The sequence below is a fragment of the Cuculus canorus genome, chromosome 1 (genome assembly GCF_017976375.1).
Source record: "Cuculus canorus isolate bCucCan1 chromosome 1, bCucCan1.pri, whole genome shotgun sequence".
NCBI classification, from domain to species: domain Eukaryota; kingdom Metazoa; phylum Chordata; class Aves; order Cuculiformes; family Cuculidae; genus Cuculus; species Cuculus canorus.
Window position 1 is genome coordinate 1589098 of NC_071401.1, and position 15812 is coordinate 1604909.

The 15812-nt window shown below is 56.2% G+C and overlaps 1 protein-coding gene across 1 annotated transcript in view; it reads left to right on the plus strand.

Annotated features, from left to right (window-relative positions):
• NUMA1 (nuclear mitotic apparatus protein 1) overlaps positions 1-15566 on the plus strand; it is a 69595-nt gene extending 54029 nt beyond the window's left edge. The window contains exons 17-27 of the mRNA XM_054067270.1: positions 1-69; positions 528-638; positions 3225-3443; positions 5354-5505; positions 5600-5828; positions 8515-8779; positions 10867-11003; positions 11107-11340; positions 12897-12989; positions 13083-13250; positions 15208-15566. Coding sequence (XP_053923245.1) covers positions 1-69; positions 528-638; positions 3225-3443; positions 5354-5505; positions 5600-5828; positions 8515-8779; positions 10867-11003; positions 11107-11340; positions 12897-12989; positions 13083-13250; positions 15208-15243 — 1713 coding nt within the window. The 3' untranslated portion in view covers positions 15244-15566. The remainder of the gene's footprint in view (positions 70-527; positions 639-3224; positions 3444-5353; positions 5506-5599; positions 5829-8514; positions 8780-10866; positions 11004-11106; positions 11341-12896; positions 12990-13082; positions 13251-15207) is intronic.
• The last annotated feature ends 246 nt before the right edge of the window (positions 15567-15812 follow it).

A 15812-nucleotide genomic window follows, 5' to 3' on the forward strand; every position in this document is an offset into this window, starting at 1 on the left:
GTGGAGGAGCTGCAGAAAGCGCTGACTCAGCACGAGAAGGACACCCGAACGCAACGGCAGAAGATTCAGGTAAAGAGGGACCCAAAAAACCCCCAAAACCCCCTCTGAGAGGACCTCTCAGAGAGGTCCTCTCCCCATTGGTTGATGTCCTCTCCCCATTGGTTGATGTCCTCTCCCCGTTGGGTGATGTCCTCTCCCCATTGGGTGATGTCCTCAACTCATTGAGTGATGTCCTCTCCTCATTGGGTGATGTCCTCTCCCCGTTGGGTGATGTCCTCTCCTCATTGGTTGATGTCCTCTCCTCATTGAGTGATGTCCTCTCCCCATTGTTTGATGTCCTCTCCCCATTGGGTGATGTCCTCATCTCATTGAGTGATGTCCTCATCTCATTGAGTGATGTCCTCTCCCCATTGTTTGATGTCCTCTCCCAGTTGGGTGATGTCCTCTCCCCATTGGTTGATGTCCTCTCCCCATTGGTTGATGTCCTCTCCCCGTTGGTTGATGTCCCGGTGTCTCCTCGTCTGCAGGCGCTGGAGGTGGAGCTGAAGGCCGAGGCCACGCGGCACCACCAGAAGGTGTCGGAGCTGCAGGCGCTGCTCCTCCAGAAGGAACAGACGGTCGAACACTACAGAGGACAGGTGGGACGGGGACCCACCACAGCCCTCGAGCTCCTCTAGGAGCTCCTGGAGCACTTTGGAGCTCCTCCAGGATCTCCTGGAGCACTTTGGAGCTCCTCAGGGATCTCCTGGAGCACTTTGGAGCTCCTCAGGGATCTCCTGGAGCACTTTGGAGCTCCTCAGGGATCTCCTGGAGCACTTTGGAGCTCCTCCAGGATCTCCTGGAGCAGTTTGGAGCTCCTCCAACATCTCCTGGAGCACTTTGGAGCTCCTCCAGGACCTCCTGGAGCACTTTGGAGCTCCTCCGGGACCTCCTGGAGCAGTTTGGAGCTCCTCCAGGATCTCCTGGAGCACTTTGGAGCTCCTCCAACATCTCCTGGAGCACTTTGGAGCTCCTCCGGGATCTCCTGGAGCACTTTGGAGCTCCTCAGGGATCTCCTGGAGCACTTTGGAGCTCCTCCGGGATCTCCTGGAGCACTTTGGAGCTCCTCAGGGATCTCCTGGAGCAGTTTGGAGCTCCTCCAGGATCTCCTGGAGCACTTTGGAGCTCCTCCAACATCTCCTGGAGCACTTTGGAGCTCCTCAGGGATCTCCTGGAGCAGTTTGAAGCTCCTCAGGGATCTCCTGGAGCAGTTTGGAGCTCCTCCAACATCTCCTGGAGCAGTTTGGAGCTCCTCAGGGATCTCCTGGAGCACTTTGGAGCTCCTCCAACATCTCCTGGAGCAGTTTGGAGCTCCTCCAACATCTCCTGGAGCAGTTTGGAGCTCCTCAGGGATCTCCTGGAGCACTTTGGAGCTCCTCCAACATCTCCTGGAGCAGTTTGGAGCTCCTCAGGGATCTCCTGGAGCACTTTGGAGCTCCTCAGGGATCTCCTGGAGCACTTTGGAGCTCCTCAGGGATCTCCTGGAGCACTTTGGAGCTCCTCCGGGATCTCCTGGAGCAGTTTGGAGCTCCTCCGGGATCTCCTGGAGCACTTTGGAGCTCCTCCGGGATCTCCTGGAGCACTTTGGAGCTCCTCCAACATCTCCTGGAGCAGTTTGGAGCTCCTCCATCATCTCCTGGAGCAGTTTGGAGCTCCTCCACCATCTCCTGGAGCAGTTTGGAGCTCCTCCACCATCTCCTGGAGCAGTTTGGAGCTCCTCCACCATCTCCTGGAGCAGTTTGGAGCTCCTCAGGGATCTCTTGGAGCAGTTTGGAGCTCTTCCAAGATCTCCTGAAGCACTTTGGAGCTCCTCAGGGATCTCCTGGAGCACTTTGGGGCTCCTCAGGGATCTCCTGGAGCAGTTTTGAGCTCCTCCAACATCTCCTGGAGCACTTTGGAGCTCCTCCAACATCTCCTGGAGCAGTTTGGAGCTCCTCCAGGATCTCCTGGAGCACTTTGGAGCCCCTCCAGGATCTCCTGGAGCAGTTTGGAGCTCCTCCAGGATCTCCTGGAGCACTTTGGAGCTCCTCCAACATCTCCTGAAGCAGTTTGAAGCTCCTCCAACATCTCCTGGAGCACTTTGGAGCTCCTCCAACACCTCCTGGAGCAGTTTGGAGCTCCTCCAGGATCTCCTGGAGCACTTTGGGGCTCCTCAGGGATCTCCTGGAGCACTTTGGAGCTCCTCCAACATCTCCTGGAGCAGTTTGGAGCTCCTCCAGGATCTCCTGGAGCAGTTTGGAGCTCCTCCAGGATCTCCAGGAGCAGTTTGGAGCTCCTCAGGGATCTCCTGGAGCAGTTTGGAGCTCCTCCACCATCTCCTGGAGCAGTTTGGAGCTCCTCAGGGATCTCTTGGAGCAGTTTGGAGCTCTTCCAAGATCTCCTGAAGCACTTTGGAGCTCCTCAGGGATCTCCTGGAGCACTTTGGGGCTCCTCAGGGATCTCCTGGAGCAGTTTTGAGCTCCTCCAACATCTCCTGGAGCACTTTGGAGCTCCTCCAACATCTCCTGGAGCAGTTTGGAGCTCCTCCAGGATCTCCTGGAGCACTTTGGAGCCCCTCCAGGATCTCCTGGAGCAGTTTGGAGCTCCTCCAGGATCTCCTGGAGCACTTTGGAGCTCCTCCAACATCTCCTGAAGCAGTTTGAAGCTCCTCCAACATCTCCTGGAGCACTTTGGAGCTCCTCCAACACCTCCTGGAGCAGTTTGGAGCTCCTCCAGGATCTCCTGGAGCACTTTGGGGCTCCTCAGGGATCTCCTGGAGCACTTTGGAGCTCCTCCAACATCTCCTGGAGCAGTTTGGAGCTCCTCCAGGATCTCCTGGAGCAGTTTGGAGCTCCTCCAGGATCTCCAGGAGCAGTTTGGAGCTCCTCAGGGATCTCCTGGAGCACTTTGGAGCTCCTCCAGGATCTCCTGGAGCACTTTGGAGCTCCTCAGGGATCTCCTGGAGCACTTTGGAGCTCCTCCAGGATCTCCTGGAGCAGTTTGAAGCTCCTCAGGGATCTCCTGGAGCACTTTGGAGCTCCTCAGGGATCTCCTGGAGCACTTTGGAGCTCCTCCAGGATCTCCTGGAGCAGTTTGAAGCTCCTCCAACATCTCCTGGAGCACTTTGGAGCTCCTCAGGGATCTCCTGGAGCACTTTGGAGCTCCTCCAGGATCTCCTGAGGCCTTTTGTCTCTTTGTCGTCGTAGATGGAAAAGGCCAAAACTCACTACGAAGCGAAGAAGCAGCAGAACGAGGATCTGGTGGAGCAGCTGAAGGCGATGGAGCAGCTGCAGAAGGACAACGAGGAGCTGCGGGTGGAGGCGCAGCGTTTGGCCAAAGAGCTGCAGCGCAGTGTCCTTCGCGCTGAGGAGGCCGAGAGGCGCTGCCCCCGACGCGGCGGCCCCCGACCAACCCCACCGGCTCAGGTGGGCACCGCGCGGACGCAGCGTCTGCATCGGCCTCAGCCTCAGCCTCCTCTCCTTCTCCTTCTCCTCCGCTTCTCCTCCACTTCTCCTCTTCTCCTCCTCCTCTTCTCATCCCCTCCTCTTGTCCTCCTCTTCTCCTCCTCCTCATCTCCTCCTCCTCTTCTCTTCTTCTCCCACTCCTCTTCTCTTCTCCTCCTCTTCCTCCTCCTCCTCTTTTCCTCCTCTTTTTCTCCTCTCCTCCTCTTCTCCTCCTCTTCTCCCACTCTTCTTCTCTTCTTCTCCTCCTCCTCTTCTCTTCCTCCTCCTCTTCTCCTCTTCTTCTCCTACTTCTTCTCCTTCTCTTCCTCCTCCTCTTCTTCTCCTCCTCTTTTCCTCCTCTTTTTCTCCTCTCCTCCTCCTCTTCCCCTCCTCTTCCTCCTCTTCTTCTTCTCCTCCTCTTCTCTCACTTCTCTTCTCCTCTTCCTCCTCTTCTCCTCCTTTTCTCCCCTCCTCTTCCTCTTCTCCTCCTCTTCTCCTCCTCCTCTTCTTCTTCTCCTCCTCTTCCTCTCCTCTCCTCCTCCTCTTCTCATCCTCCTCTTCTCATCCTCCTCTTCTCCTCCTCCTCTTCTCCCACTCTTCTTCTCTTCTTCTCCTCCTCCCCTTCTCTTCCTCCTCCTCTTCTCTTCTCTTCTCTTCTCTTCTCTTCTCTTCTCTTCTCTTCTCTTCTCTTCTCTTCTCTTCTCTTCTCTTCTTCTCATCCTCTTCTCCTCCTCTTCTCCCACTCCTCTTCTCTTCTCCTCCTCCTCTTCTCTTCCTCCTCCTCTTCTTCTCCTTCTCCTCCTCTCCTCCTCATTTTCTCTTCCTCCTCTTCTCCTCCCCTCCTCCTCTTCTTCTCCTCCTCTTCTCCTCTTTTCCTCCTCTTCTCCGGTGCAACTCGAGGTAATCTCCTCCACGGCCGTTGTAGACACCATTGTGGTCTCCCCTCCTCCTCTCCTCCTCTCCTCCTCTCCTCCTCTCCTTCTCCTCCTCTCCTCCTCTCCTCCTCCTCCTCTCCTCCTCTCCTCCTCTCCTCCTCTCCTCCTCCTCTCCTCCTCTCCTCCTCCTCTCCTCCTCTCCTCCTCTCCTCCTCCTCTCCTCCTCTCCTCCTCTCCTCCTCCTCTCCTCCTCTCCTCCTCCTCTCCTCCTCTCCTCCTCTCCTCCTCCTCTCCTCCTCCTCTCCTCCTCTCCTCCTCTCCTCCTCCTCTCCTCCTCCTCTCCTCTTCTTCCCCTTCTCTCCTCCTCTCCTCCTCTCCTCCTCTCCTCCCACCTTCTCCCCCTCTCCTGTCCTTCAGCCCCTTCTCCACCTCCATTCCCTTCTCCGGACGTTCTCCATCCCCTCAATGTCCTTCTTGTCCTGAGGAGCCCAGAACTGCCCCCCAGAACTGGAGTTGTCACCTCCTCAGGAGGACAATCCGTGGCCTTCTCCCGGTGGTCCATCCGGGGCTGATCCAGACCACCATTCCCATGACTTTCTTGACCCCCGTGAGGTCCTTCTCCACCGGAGACCTCTCCACCCTCTCCTCCCCAACTCAGGATCCATCCCGTGATGGAACCCTCATCCCGTTGACCTCATCCCATGACTCCAACCTTTCTCCAATCCCTTGGGAGAGTCCTTCCAGTAGATCCACAATTCCACCCAATCTCAGTAGCACTTCCCGACTTTCCGACGGCTCATTAACGCCTTCCTTGAAGTCATGGATGAAGACATTGAGGAGAACCTCATCCCCCACCACCCCTTTGAGGACATCACTTTTGTGTCCCACCTCTGCGTGGATTCAATTCCGTTTCCCACCGCCCTTCGGAGCAGTTTTCCATCCAGGAGAAGACCTTTATGTCTTTCATGAGATAGAGATAAGAATCCATCTCTTTTTTTTCTCCTTTTCCCAATCCAGATGGACTTTGCAAAACTCCGAGATCTCGCTGACTTCCAAGGATTTACAGACCCATCGGAAAACCGGGATATATCCCACCGGAACGTCGGCGAACTCAGCTCCGACAGCCTTGAGCTCAGCCTCGAAGAAACAGAACCTCTCAACTCCACCAGGTACCACCAGGAACCCATTCCGGATCCCACCTCGGCTATTCCCGGTCTTCCCAGTTCCATACTGGTGTTATCCCGGTTTTCCCCACCTCCACAGGAAACCGCTCCGATCGCATTCGGAGACGTCGGCGGTTCCGTCGGGAACCAAAGAAACTCAACGGCTTCCACGGAAGGTGGAATCCTTGGAGAGTCTTTGCTTTACTCCTATTCCGAGTCGGAGCAGATCCCGATTGGAAAGCGGAGTCGGAAAAGATCTTTCGGTGGATTCCGGATGTAAAACTCGTTCGGGACAACGCCGAACAACCATCAATATCACTATGAGCAAAGTGAGAGCGGAGAGATCCGTGGGGGGAAGAGGGATCCGTGGGGAGGAGAGGGATCCGTGGGGGGAAAAGGGATCCGTGGGGGGAAAAGGGATCCGTGGGGGGAAGAGGGATCCGTGGAGGGAAGAGGGATCCGTGGGGGGAAAAGGGATCCGTGGGGGGAGAAGGGATCCGTGGGGGGAAAAGGGATCCGTGGGGGGAAAAGGGATCCGTGGGGGGAAGAGGGATCCGTGGGGGGAAGAGGGATCCGTGGGGGGAAAAGGGATCCGTGGGGGGAAGAGGGATCCGTGGGGGGAAACGGATCTGTGGGGGGAAAAGGGATCCGTGGGGGGAAAAGGGATCCGTGCGGGGAAGAGGGATCCATGGGGGGAAAAGGGATCCGTGGGGGGAAGAGGGATCCGTGGGGGGAAGAGGGATCCGTGGGGGGAAAAGGGATCCGTGGGGGGAAAAGGGATCCGTGGGGGGAAGAGGGATCCGTGGGGGGAAACGGATCTGTGGGGGGAAAAGGGATCCGTGGGGGGAAAAGGGATCCGTGCGGGGAAGAGGGATCCATGGGGGGAAAAGGGATCCGTGGGGGGAAAAGGGATCCGTGGGGGGAAGAGGGATCCGTGGGGGGAAGAGGGATCCGTGGGGGGAAAAGGGATCCGTGGGGGGAAGAGGGATCCGTGGGGGGAAAAGGGATCCGTGGGGGGAAGAGGGATCCGTGGGGGGAAAAGGGATCCGTGGGGGGAAGAGGGATCCGTGGGGAGGAGAGGGATCCGTGGGGGGAAAAGGGATCCGTGGGGGGAAGAGGGATCCGTGGGGAGGAGAGGGATCCGTGGGGGGAAAAGGGATCCGTGGGGTGAAGAGGGTTCCGTGGGGGAAAAGGGATCCGTGGGGGGAAGAGGGATCCGTGGGGGGAAAAGGGATCCGTGGGGGGGAAAGGGATCCGTGGGGGGAAAAGGGATCCGGGGGGGAAGAGGGATCCGTGGGGAGAAGAGGGATCCGTGGGGGGGAAAGGGATCCGTGGGGAGGAGAGGGATCCGTGGGGAGGAGAGGGATCCGTGGGGGGAAAAGGGATCCGTGGGGGGAAGAGGGATCCGTGGAGAGAAAAGGGATCCGTGGGGGGGAAAGGGATCCGTGGAGAGAAAAGGGATCCGTGGGGGGGAAAGGGATCCGTGGGGAGGAGAGGGATCTGTGGGGGGAAGAGGGATCCGTGGGGGGAAGAGGGATCCGTGGGGGGAAAAGGGATCCGTGGGGTGAAGAGGGATCCGTGGGGGGAAGAGGGATCCGTGGGGGGAAAAGGGATCCGTGGGGGGAAGAGGGATCCGTGGGGGGAAGAGGGATCCGTGGGGGGAAAAGGGATCCGTGGGGAGGAGAGGGATCCGTGGGGGGGAAAGGGATCCGTGGGGAGGAGAGGGATCCGTGGGGAGGAGAGGGATCCGTGGGGGGAAAAGGGATCCGTGGGGGGAAGAGGGATCCGTGGGGGGAAGAGGGATCCATGGGGGGAAGAGGGATCCGTGGGGGGAAAAGGGATCCGTGGGGGGAAGAGGGATCTATGGGGGGAAGAGGGATCCGTGGGGGGAAAAGGGATCCGTGGGGGGAAGAGGGATCTGTGGGGGGAAGAGGGATCTGGATGAGCTTTGAGGTCCTCCAACTCATCCCATGATTCCAAGAAATGATTTATGGACCACAGAGTCGGATCTGGATGAGCTTTGAGGTCCTTCAACTCATCCCATGATTCCAAGAGATGATTCACACATCACAGAGTGGGATCTGGATGAGCTTTGAGGTCCTCCAACTCATCCCATGATTCCATGAGATGATTTATGGACCACAGAGTCGGATCTGGATGAGCTTTGAGGTCCTCCCAACTCATCCCATGATTCCAAGAGATGATTTATGGACCACAGAGTGGGATCTGGATGAGCTTTGAGGTCCTCCAACTCATCCCATGATTCCAAGAGATGATTCATGGACCACAGAGTCGGATCTGGATGAGCTTTGAGGTCCTCCAACTCATTCCACGTTTCCAAGAGATGATTTATGGACCACAGAGTGGGATCTGGATGAGCTTTGAGGTCCTCCAACTCATCCCATGATTCCAAAGGCCAATTCAAGGACCACAGAGTGGGATCTGGATGAGCTTTGAGGTCCTTCAACTCATCCCATGATTCCAAGAGATGATTTATGGACCACAGAGTCGGATCTGGATGAGCTTTGAGGTCCTCCAACTCATCCCATGATTCCAAGAGATGATTTATGGACCACAGAGTTGGATCTGGATGAGCTTTGAGGTCCTCCAACTCATCCCATGATTCCAAGAGATGATTTATGGACCACAGAGTGGGATCTGGATGAGCTTTGAGGTCCTTCCAACTCATCCCATGATTCCAAGAGATGATTTATGGACCACAGAGTCGGATCTGGATGAGCTTTGAGGTCCTCCAACTCATCCCATGATTCCAAAGGCCAATTCAAGGACCACAGAGTGGGATCTGGATGAGCTTTGAGGTCCTCCAACTCATCCCATGATTCCAAGAGATGATTTATGGACCACAGAGTGGGATCTGGATGAGCTTTGAGGTCCTCCAACTCATCCCACGATTCCAAGAGATGATTTATGGACCACAGAGTGGGATCTGGATGAGCTTTGAGGTCCTCCATCCCACCACCTCCTGACTTCTCCCCCTCTGGATCTCCTCTCCAGACACATCCCGAGACGGACGATCCCGACAGCGCCAACTCCTCCTTCTCCAGCACCTCTCTGGCTCCGCCCCCTCGCGCCGCTCCCGCCAAGAGTCGCCTCCGCTCGGCCGCGTCCACTCACTTCCCTTCCCGGGAATCCCTCGGAAAGATGGAAACTTCTTCTCCGCAGGACAACTCCAACGATTCCACTCTACGGCGTCTCCCCGGTTATCGGCCGCTCACCCGCAGCTCCGTGCGGCGCCAACATGGCGGCAGCGCCGGCGACGGTGCGTCACCGCGGCTTCGGGACAACCCACCATGGCCTCAGGAGGACCTCCGTAGGCTTTGGTGGATCTCCTTTGGCTTTGGGAGGACCCATCATGGCCTCAGGAGGATCTCCGTAGCCTTTGGTGGACCTCTCTTGGCTTTGGGAGGACCCATCATGGCCTCAGGAGGATCTCCGTAGGCTTTGGTGGATCTCCCTCAGCTTTGGAGGATCTCTATTGGCTTTGGGAGGACCCACCATAGCTTGAGGAGGATCTCCATAGGCTTTGGTGGACCTCCTTTGGGCTTGGGGAGGACCCACCATGGCTTGAGGAGAACCTCCCTTGGCTTTAGTGGATCTCTCCTGGCTTTGGGAGGACCCACCATGGCTTGAGGAGGATCTCTGTAGGCTTTTGTGGATCTCCTTTGGCTTTGGGAGGACCCACCGTGGCCTCAGGAGGATCTCCATAGGCTTTGGTGGACCTCCTTTGGGCTTGGGGAGGACCCACCATGGCTTGAGGAGAACCTCCCTTGGCTTTAGTGGATCTCTCCTGGCTTTGGGAGGACCCACCATGGCCTCAGGAGGACCTCCGTAGGCTTTGGTGGACCTCTCTTGGCTTTGGGAGGACCCACCATGGCTTGAGGAGGATCTCTGTACGCTTTTGTGGATCTCCTTTGGCTTTGGGAGGACCCACCATGGCCTCAGGAGGACCTCCGTAGGCTTTGGTGGACCTCTCTTGGCTTTGGGAGGACCCACCATGGCTTGAGGAGGATCTCTGTACGCTTTTGTGGATCTCCTTTGGCTTTGGGAGGACCCACCATGGCCTCAGGAGGACCTCCGTAGGCTTTGGTGGATCTCTTTTGGCTTCAGGAGGACCCACCATGGCCTCAGGAGGACCTCCGTAGGCTTTGGTGGATCTCCTTTGGCTTTGGGAGGACCCATCATGGCTTGAGGAGGATCTCCCTTGGCTTTAGTGGATCTCTCTTGGCTTTGGGAGGACCCACCATGGCCTCAGGAGGACCTCCATAGGCTTTGGTGGATCTCCCTCAGCTTTGGAGGATCTCTATTGGCTTTGGGAGGACCCACCATGGCCTCAGGAGGATCTCCATAGCCTTTGGTGGACCTCTCTTGGCTTCGGGAGGACCCACCATGGCTTGAGGAGGATCTCCGTGGGCTTTGGTGGATCTCCTTTGGCTTTGGGAGGACCCACCATGGCCTCATGAGGATCTCCATAGCCTTTGGTGGATCTTTATTGTCTTTGGAAGGACCCACCATGGCCTCAGGAGGATCTCCGTAGGCTTTGGAGGACCTGTCTTGGGTTTGGGAGGACCCATCAGTCCTCCTTTGGCTTTGATGGATCCCCTTTGGTTTTGATGTCTCTCCTTTGGCTTTGATGTCTCTCCTTTGGCTTTGATGTCTCTCCTTTGGCTTTGATGGATCTCCTTTGGCTTTGATGGATCTCCTTTGGTTTTGATGTCTCTCCTTTGGCTTTGATGTCTCTCCTTTGGTTTTGATGTCTCCCCTTTGGCTTTGATGGATCTCCTTTGGCTTTGATGGATCTCCTTTGGCTTTGATGGATCTCCTTTGGCTTTGATGGATCCCCTTTGGTTTTGATGTCTCTCCTTTGGCTTTGATGTCTCTCCTTTGGCTTTGATGTCTCTCCTTTGGCTTTGATGGATCTCCTTTGGCTTTGATGGATCTCCTTTGGCTTTGATGTCTCTCCTTTGGCTTTGATGTCTCTCCTTTGGCTTTGATGGTTCTCCTTTGGTTTTGATGTCTCTCCTTTGGCTTTGATGTCTCTCCTTTGGCTTTGATGTCTCTCCTTTGGCTTTGATGGTTCTCCTTTGGCTTTGATGGATCTCCTTTGGCTTTGATGGATCTCCTTTGGCTTTGATGTCTCTCCTTTGGCTTTGATGTCTCTCCTTTGGTTTTGATGGATCTCCTTTACCTTTAACGTCTCTCCTTTGGCTTTGATGTCTCTCCTTTGGTTTTGATGGATCTCCTTTGGCTTTGATGGATCTCCTTTGGCTTTGACGTCTCTCCTTTGGCTTTGAGAGGTCCTTTTCCCACCCCAAATCCCTCCTTATCCCATTTCCGCTCCGCGTTTAGGTCGGAGCAGCATCTTCATGGCCTCCTGTCAGGATGAACCGGAGCCGTTGGACGATTGGAATCGCATCGCGGAGCTTCAACAACGCAACCGTTCGTGTCCACCTCACCTGAAGACCTGTTACCCTCTGGAGATCCGGGTACGGAAACGCCCCTACGGGTGGACCTTTCCCAGCGTCGGTCTTCTCCTGGAATGGGAGAGGCTGAAAGGTCCACGATGACCTCTTGGTGTTCCTTCCACAGCCTTCCGACTCTTTGGGAACCATCACGGATGAGGAGATGAAGACGGGTGATCCGAAGGAGACGCTGCGTCGCGCCAGCGTTCAACCTTCCCAGATCACCATCGGAGTCACCACCACCACCACCACCACCCGGAGAAGGACCTCCGGAACCGCTTGCGTCGCCGGAGGTGTCACCACTCGGCAGCAACGGAAGCGTCTGTCGGATGAGAGCCACCACGGCCCCGAGACGCCGGAGGTGAGGCCACCGGGAGCTCCTCCGCAGTTATCCCGCAGTTACGATGGCTGTGGAGGACCTCCGGATGTTCTCCAGATGTTGAGGTGGGGCTGTGGGGAGGAATGGTCACTCCGAAAGCGGCACCGGCAGACGGAGATGTGGGATCGGAGCAGAGTTGGAGGTTCAGGAAGGGGAGGATGGAGGGGTCCACCTTCTCCACAGGACAACTCCGGATCTGCTCTCCTCGGAGCAATCTCCTCATCCCCCCATGGATCTCCCATGGAGCCCTCTCCTCATCCCCCCATGGATCTCCCATGGATCCCTCTTTCTCCCATCGGATGATCCCTCTTTCCCCCATCAGAATATTCCTCTTTCTCCCTTTGAACAATCCTATTTTCTCCCATTGGAATATCCCTCTTTGTCCCATCGGACGATCCCTCTTTCCCCCATCAGACGATCCCTCTTTCTCCCTATGGATAATCCCTCTTTCTCCCATTGGAATCTCCCTCTTTCCCTCATTGGACGTTCCCTCTTTCTCTCTTTGGACGATCCCATTTTCTCCCATCGGACGATCCCTCTTTCTCCCATCGGAATATCCCTCTTTGTCCCATTGGATGATCCCTCTTTCTCCCTTTGGAATATCCCTCTTTCCCCCATTGGAATATCCCTCTTTCTCCCATCGGACGATCCCATTTTCTCCCATTGGAATATCCCTCTTTGTCCCATCGGATGATCCCTCTTTCTCCCTTTGGAATATCCCTCTTTCTCCCATCGGTGATCCCTCTTTCCCCCATCGGAATATTCCTCTTTCTCCCTTTGAACAATCCTATTTTCTCCTATTGGAATATCCCTCTTTGTCCCATCGGACGATCCCTCTTTCCTCCCATTGGACGATCCCATTTTCTCCCATTGGACGATCCCTCTTTCTCCCATTGATGATCGCTCTTTCTCCCATTGGAATATCCCTCTTTCTCCCATTGGATTATCTCTCTTTCTCCCATTGGACGATCCCATTTTCCCCCATTGGACGATCCCTCTTTCTCCCATTGTTGATCCCTCTTTCTCCCATCGGAATATCCCTCTTTCTCCTATTGGTGATCCCTCTTTCTCCCATTGGACGATCTCTCTTTCTCCCATTGGTGATCCCTCTTTCTCCTATTGATGATCCCATTTTCTCCCATCGGACGATCCCTCTTTCTCCCATCGGAATATCCCTCTTTCCCCCATTGGAATATCCCTCTTTCCCCCATTGGTGATCCCTCTTTCCCGCATTGGTGATCCCTTTTTCTCCCATTGGACGATCCTATTTTCCACCATTGGACGATCCCTCTTTCTCCCATTGATGATCCCTCTTTCTCCCATTGGAATATCCCATTTTCCCCCATCAGACGATCCCTCTTTCCCCCATTGGATGATCCCTCTTTCTCCCATCGGAATATCCCTCTTTCCCCCATTGGACATTCCCTCTTTCTCTCTTTGAACACTCCCATTTTCTCCCATCGGACGATCCCTCTTTTTCCCGCACCGCCCATTCCCACTTTCTCCCTCTCATCCCCCTTTTCCCTTCTCTTTTCCAGTCCAAGAAGCCGACCGCGTGCTTCCCGCGCCCCCAAACCCCCCGGAATCGCGACGACCGCCGCCGTAGCCAACAGCCGACTCCCTCCAATCCGGTGAGAAGATGGGAAAAAAAACCAGGATTAAGGGATGAAGTGGGACCTTTTTTTTCCCCTCCCCAAATCCTCACGGCTCCACCTTTTCCGTAGGCGGAGAGGCGCCAATCCTTGGCCTTCAGTATCCTCAACACTCCGAAGCAAATCGGGAGCAGTTTATTGCGCCGAGCGGTCGCCCGGAAAAACCAATCCAAGTCTTCTCCCCGAGTCGGAGCGCGACGGTCACCCCGCGGAGCCGCCGGAAAATCCCCCCGCGGAAAGGTAGGAACAACCGGAGAGACGGAGACCATCCAAATCTTCCTCGGAATAGGGTCTGGAATGGCTCCAAGGCTCTCGTGGTGGGATCCGGAGCTTCTCATGGATCCCGTGGTGGGATCCGGAGCTTCTCATGGATCCTGTGGTGGGATCTGGAGCTTCTCATGGATCCCACGGTGGGATCTGGAGCTTCTCATGGATCTCGTGGTGGGATCTGGAGGTTCTCATGGATCCTGTGGTGGGATCTGGAGGTTCTCATGGATCCTGTGGTGGTATCTGGAGCTTCTCATGGCTCCCGTGGTGGGATCCGGAGCATCTCATGGATCCCGTGGTGGGATCCGGAGCTTCTCATGGATCCCGTGGTGGTATTGGGAGCTTCTCATGGATCCCGTGGTGGGATCGGGAGTTTCTCATGGATCCCGTGGTGGGATCTGGAGCTTCTCATGGCTCTCATGGTGGGATCTGGAGCTTCTCATGGATCCCGTGGTGGGATCTGGAGCTTCTCATGTATCCCGTGGTGGGATCCGGAGCTTCTCATGGCTCCTATGGTGGGATCCGGAGGTTCTCATGGATCCCGTGGTGGGATCTGGAGCTTCTCATGGCTCCCATGGTGGGATCCGGAGGTTCTCATGGATCCCGTGGTGGGATCTGGAGCTTCTCATGGATCTCGTGGTGGGATCCGGAGCTTCTCATGGATCCCGTGGTGGGATCTGGAGCCTCTCATGGATCCTGTGGTGGGATCTGGAGCTTCTCATGGCTCCCGTGGTGGGATCCGGAGCGTCTCATGGATCCCGTGGTGGGATCCGGAGCTTCTCATGGATCCCGTGGTGGTATTGGGAGCTTCTCATGGATCCCGTGGTGGGATCTGGAGGTTCTCATGGATCTCGTGGTGGGATCTGGAGCTTCTCATGGCTCTCGTGGTGGGATCTGGAGCTTCTCATGGCTCCCGTGGTGGGATCTGGAGGTTCTCATGGATCCCGTGGTGGGATCTGGAGCTTCTCATGGATCTCGTGGTGGGATCTGGAGCGTCTCATGGATCCCATGGTGGGATCCGGAGCTTCTCATGGATCCCGTGGTGGGATCTGGAGCTTCTCATGGATCCCATGGTGGTATCGGGAGCTTCTCATGGATCCCGTGGTGGGATCTGGAGCTTCTCATGGCTCTTGTGGTGGGATCTGGAGCTTCTCATGGCTCCCGTGGTGGGATCGGGAGTTTCTCATGGATCCCGTGGTGGGATCTGGAGCTTCTCATGGATCCCATGGTGGGATCCGGAGCTTCTCATGGCTCCTGTGGTGGGATCTGGAGCACCATCAGAGGTGGATATGACCCATCTCCACCCTCAGAGGTGGATATGACCCATCTCCACCCTCAGAGGTGGCCGTGACCCATCTCCACCCTCAGAGGTGGATATGACCCATCTCCACCCTCAGAGGTGGCCGTGACCCATCTCCACCCTCAGAGGTGGCCGTGACCCATCTCCACCCTCAGAGGTGGCCGTGACCCATCTCCACCATCAGAGGTGGCTGTGACCCATCTCCACCATCAGAGGTGGATATGACCCATCTCCACCCTCAGAGGTGGCCGTGACCCATCTCCACCATCAGAGGTGGCCGTGACTCATCTCCACCCTCAGAGGTGGCTGTGACCCATCTCCACCATCAGAGGTGGATATGACCCATCTCCACCCTCAGAGGTGGCCGTGACCCATCTCCACTATCAGAGGTGGATGTGACCCATCTCCACCATCAGAGGTGGATATGACCCATCTCCACCCTCAGAGGTGGATATGACCCATCTCCACCCTCAGAGGTGGCTGTGACCCATCTCCACCATCAGAGGTGGATGTGACCCATCTCCACCATCAGAGGTGGATGTGACCCATCTCCACCCTCAGAGGTGGCCGTGACCCATCTCCACCATCTCCACTCTTTGGCCGTCACCATCTCCTCTCTCTCCCTTCCAGGTTGGACTCCGAGCGCACAAAGACACCAAGTTCTGAGGTGGCTCCAGCCCTGACGTTGGGTCCCTTCCTTGTCCCCTCCCCTCTTCCACCATGAGCAGTAACCGCGTCCCCGAGGTCCCACGTCCCCACGAGGGGACACAGACAGAGCCACCATCGCTGGGGACACATCCCAAGGACCTCCCAACGACCCCTCTGGGCCACCAGGAACCCTCTGAGCAATCTTGAGCTTCTCCTGAACATCTCAGGAGGTCCCAACATCACAGAGTGTCCTCCGAGGAGGGGACAAAGGGGACGAAGGGGACGGAGGTCCTCTTTTTAAAGCGTTTCTACTTGTAAATAAATTGTATTTTTCTCCTGGTTTTGGTGTCCACGTTTGGTTCCTCGCGAGATGCTTCTGTGACCGCACGTGGTGGTGGTGACCTTTGGGGAACGCGTCAGCCTCAGTGGCCTCATTGGGGACACATCACCGCTGTGACCTTTGGGAGAGACCCCCAAAATGAGGAGAAAAGGCCCCAAAATGAGGTACAAATGACCCAAACTGAGGAGAAACCCCTCTGAAAATGAAGAAAAATGGCTCAAAATGAGGAGAAAAGGCCCCAAATGAG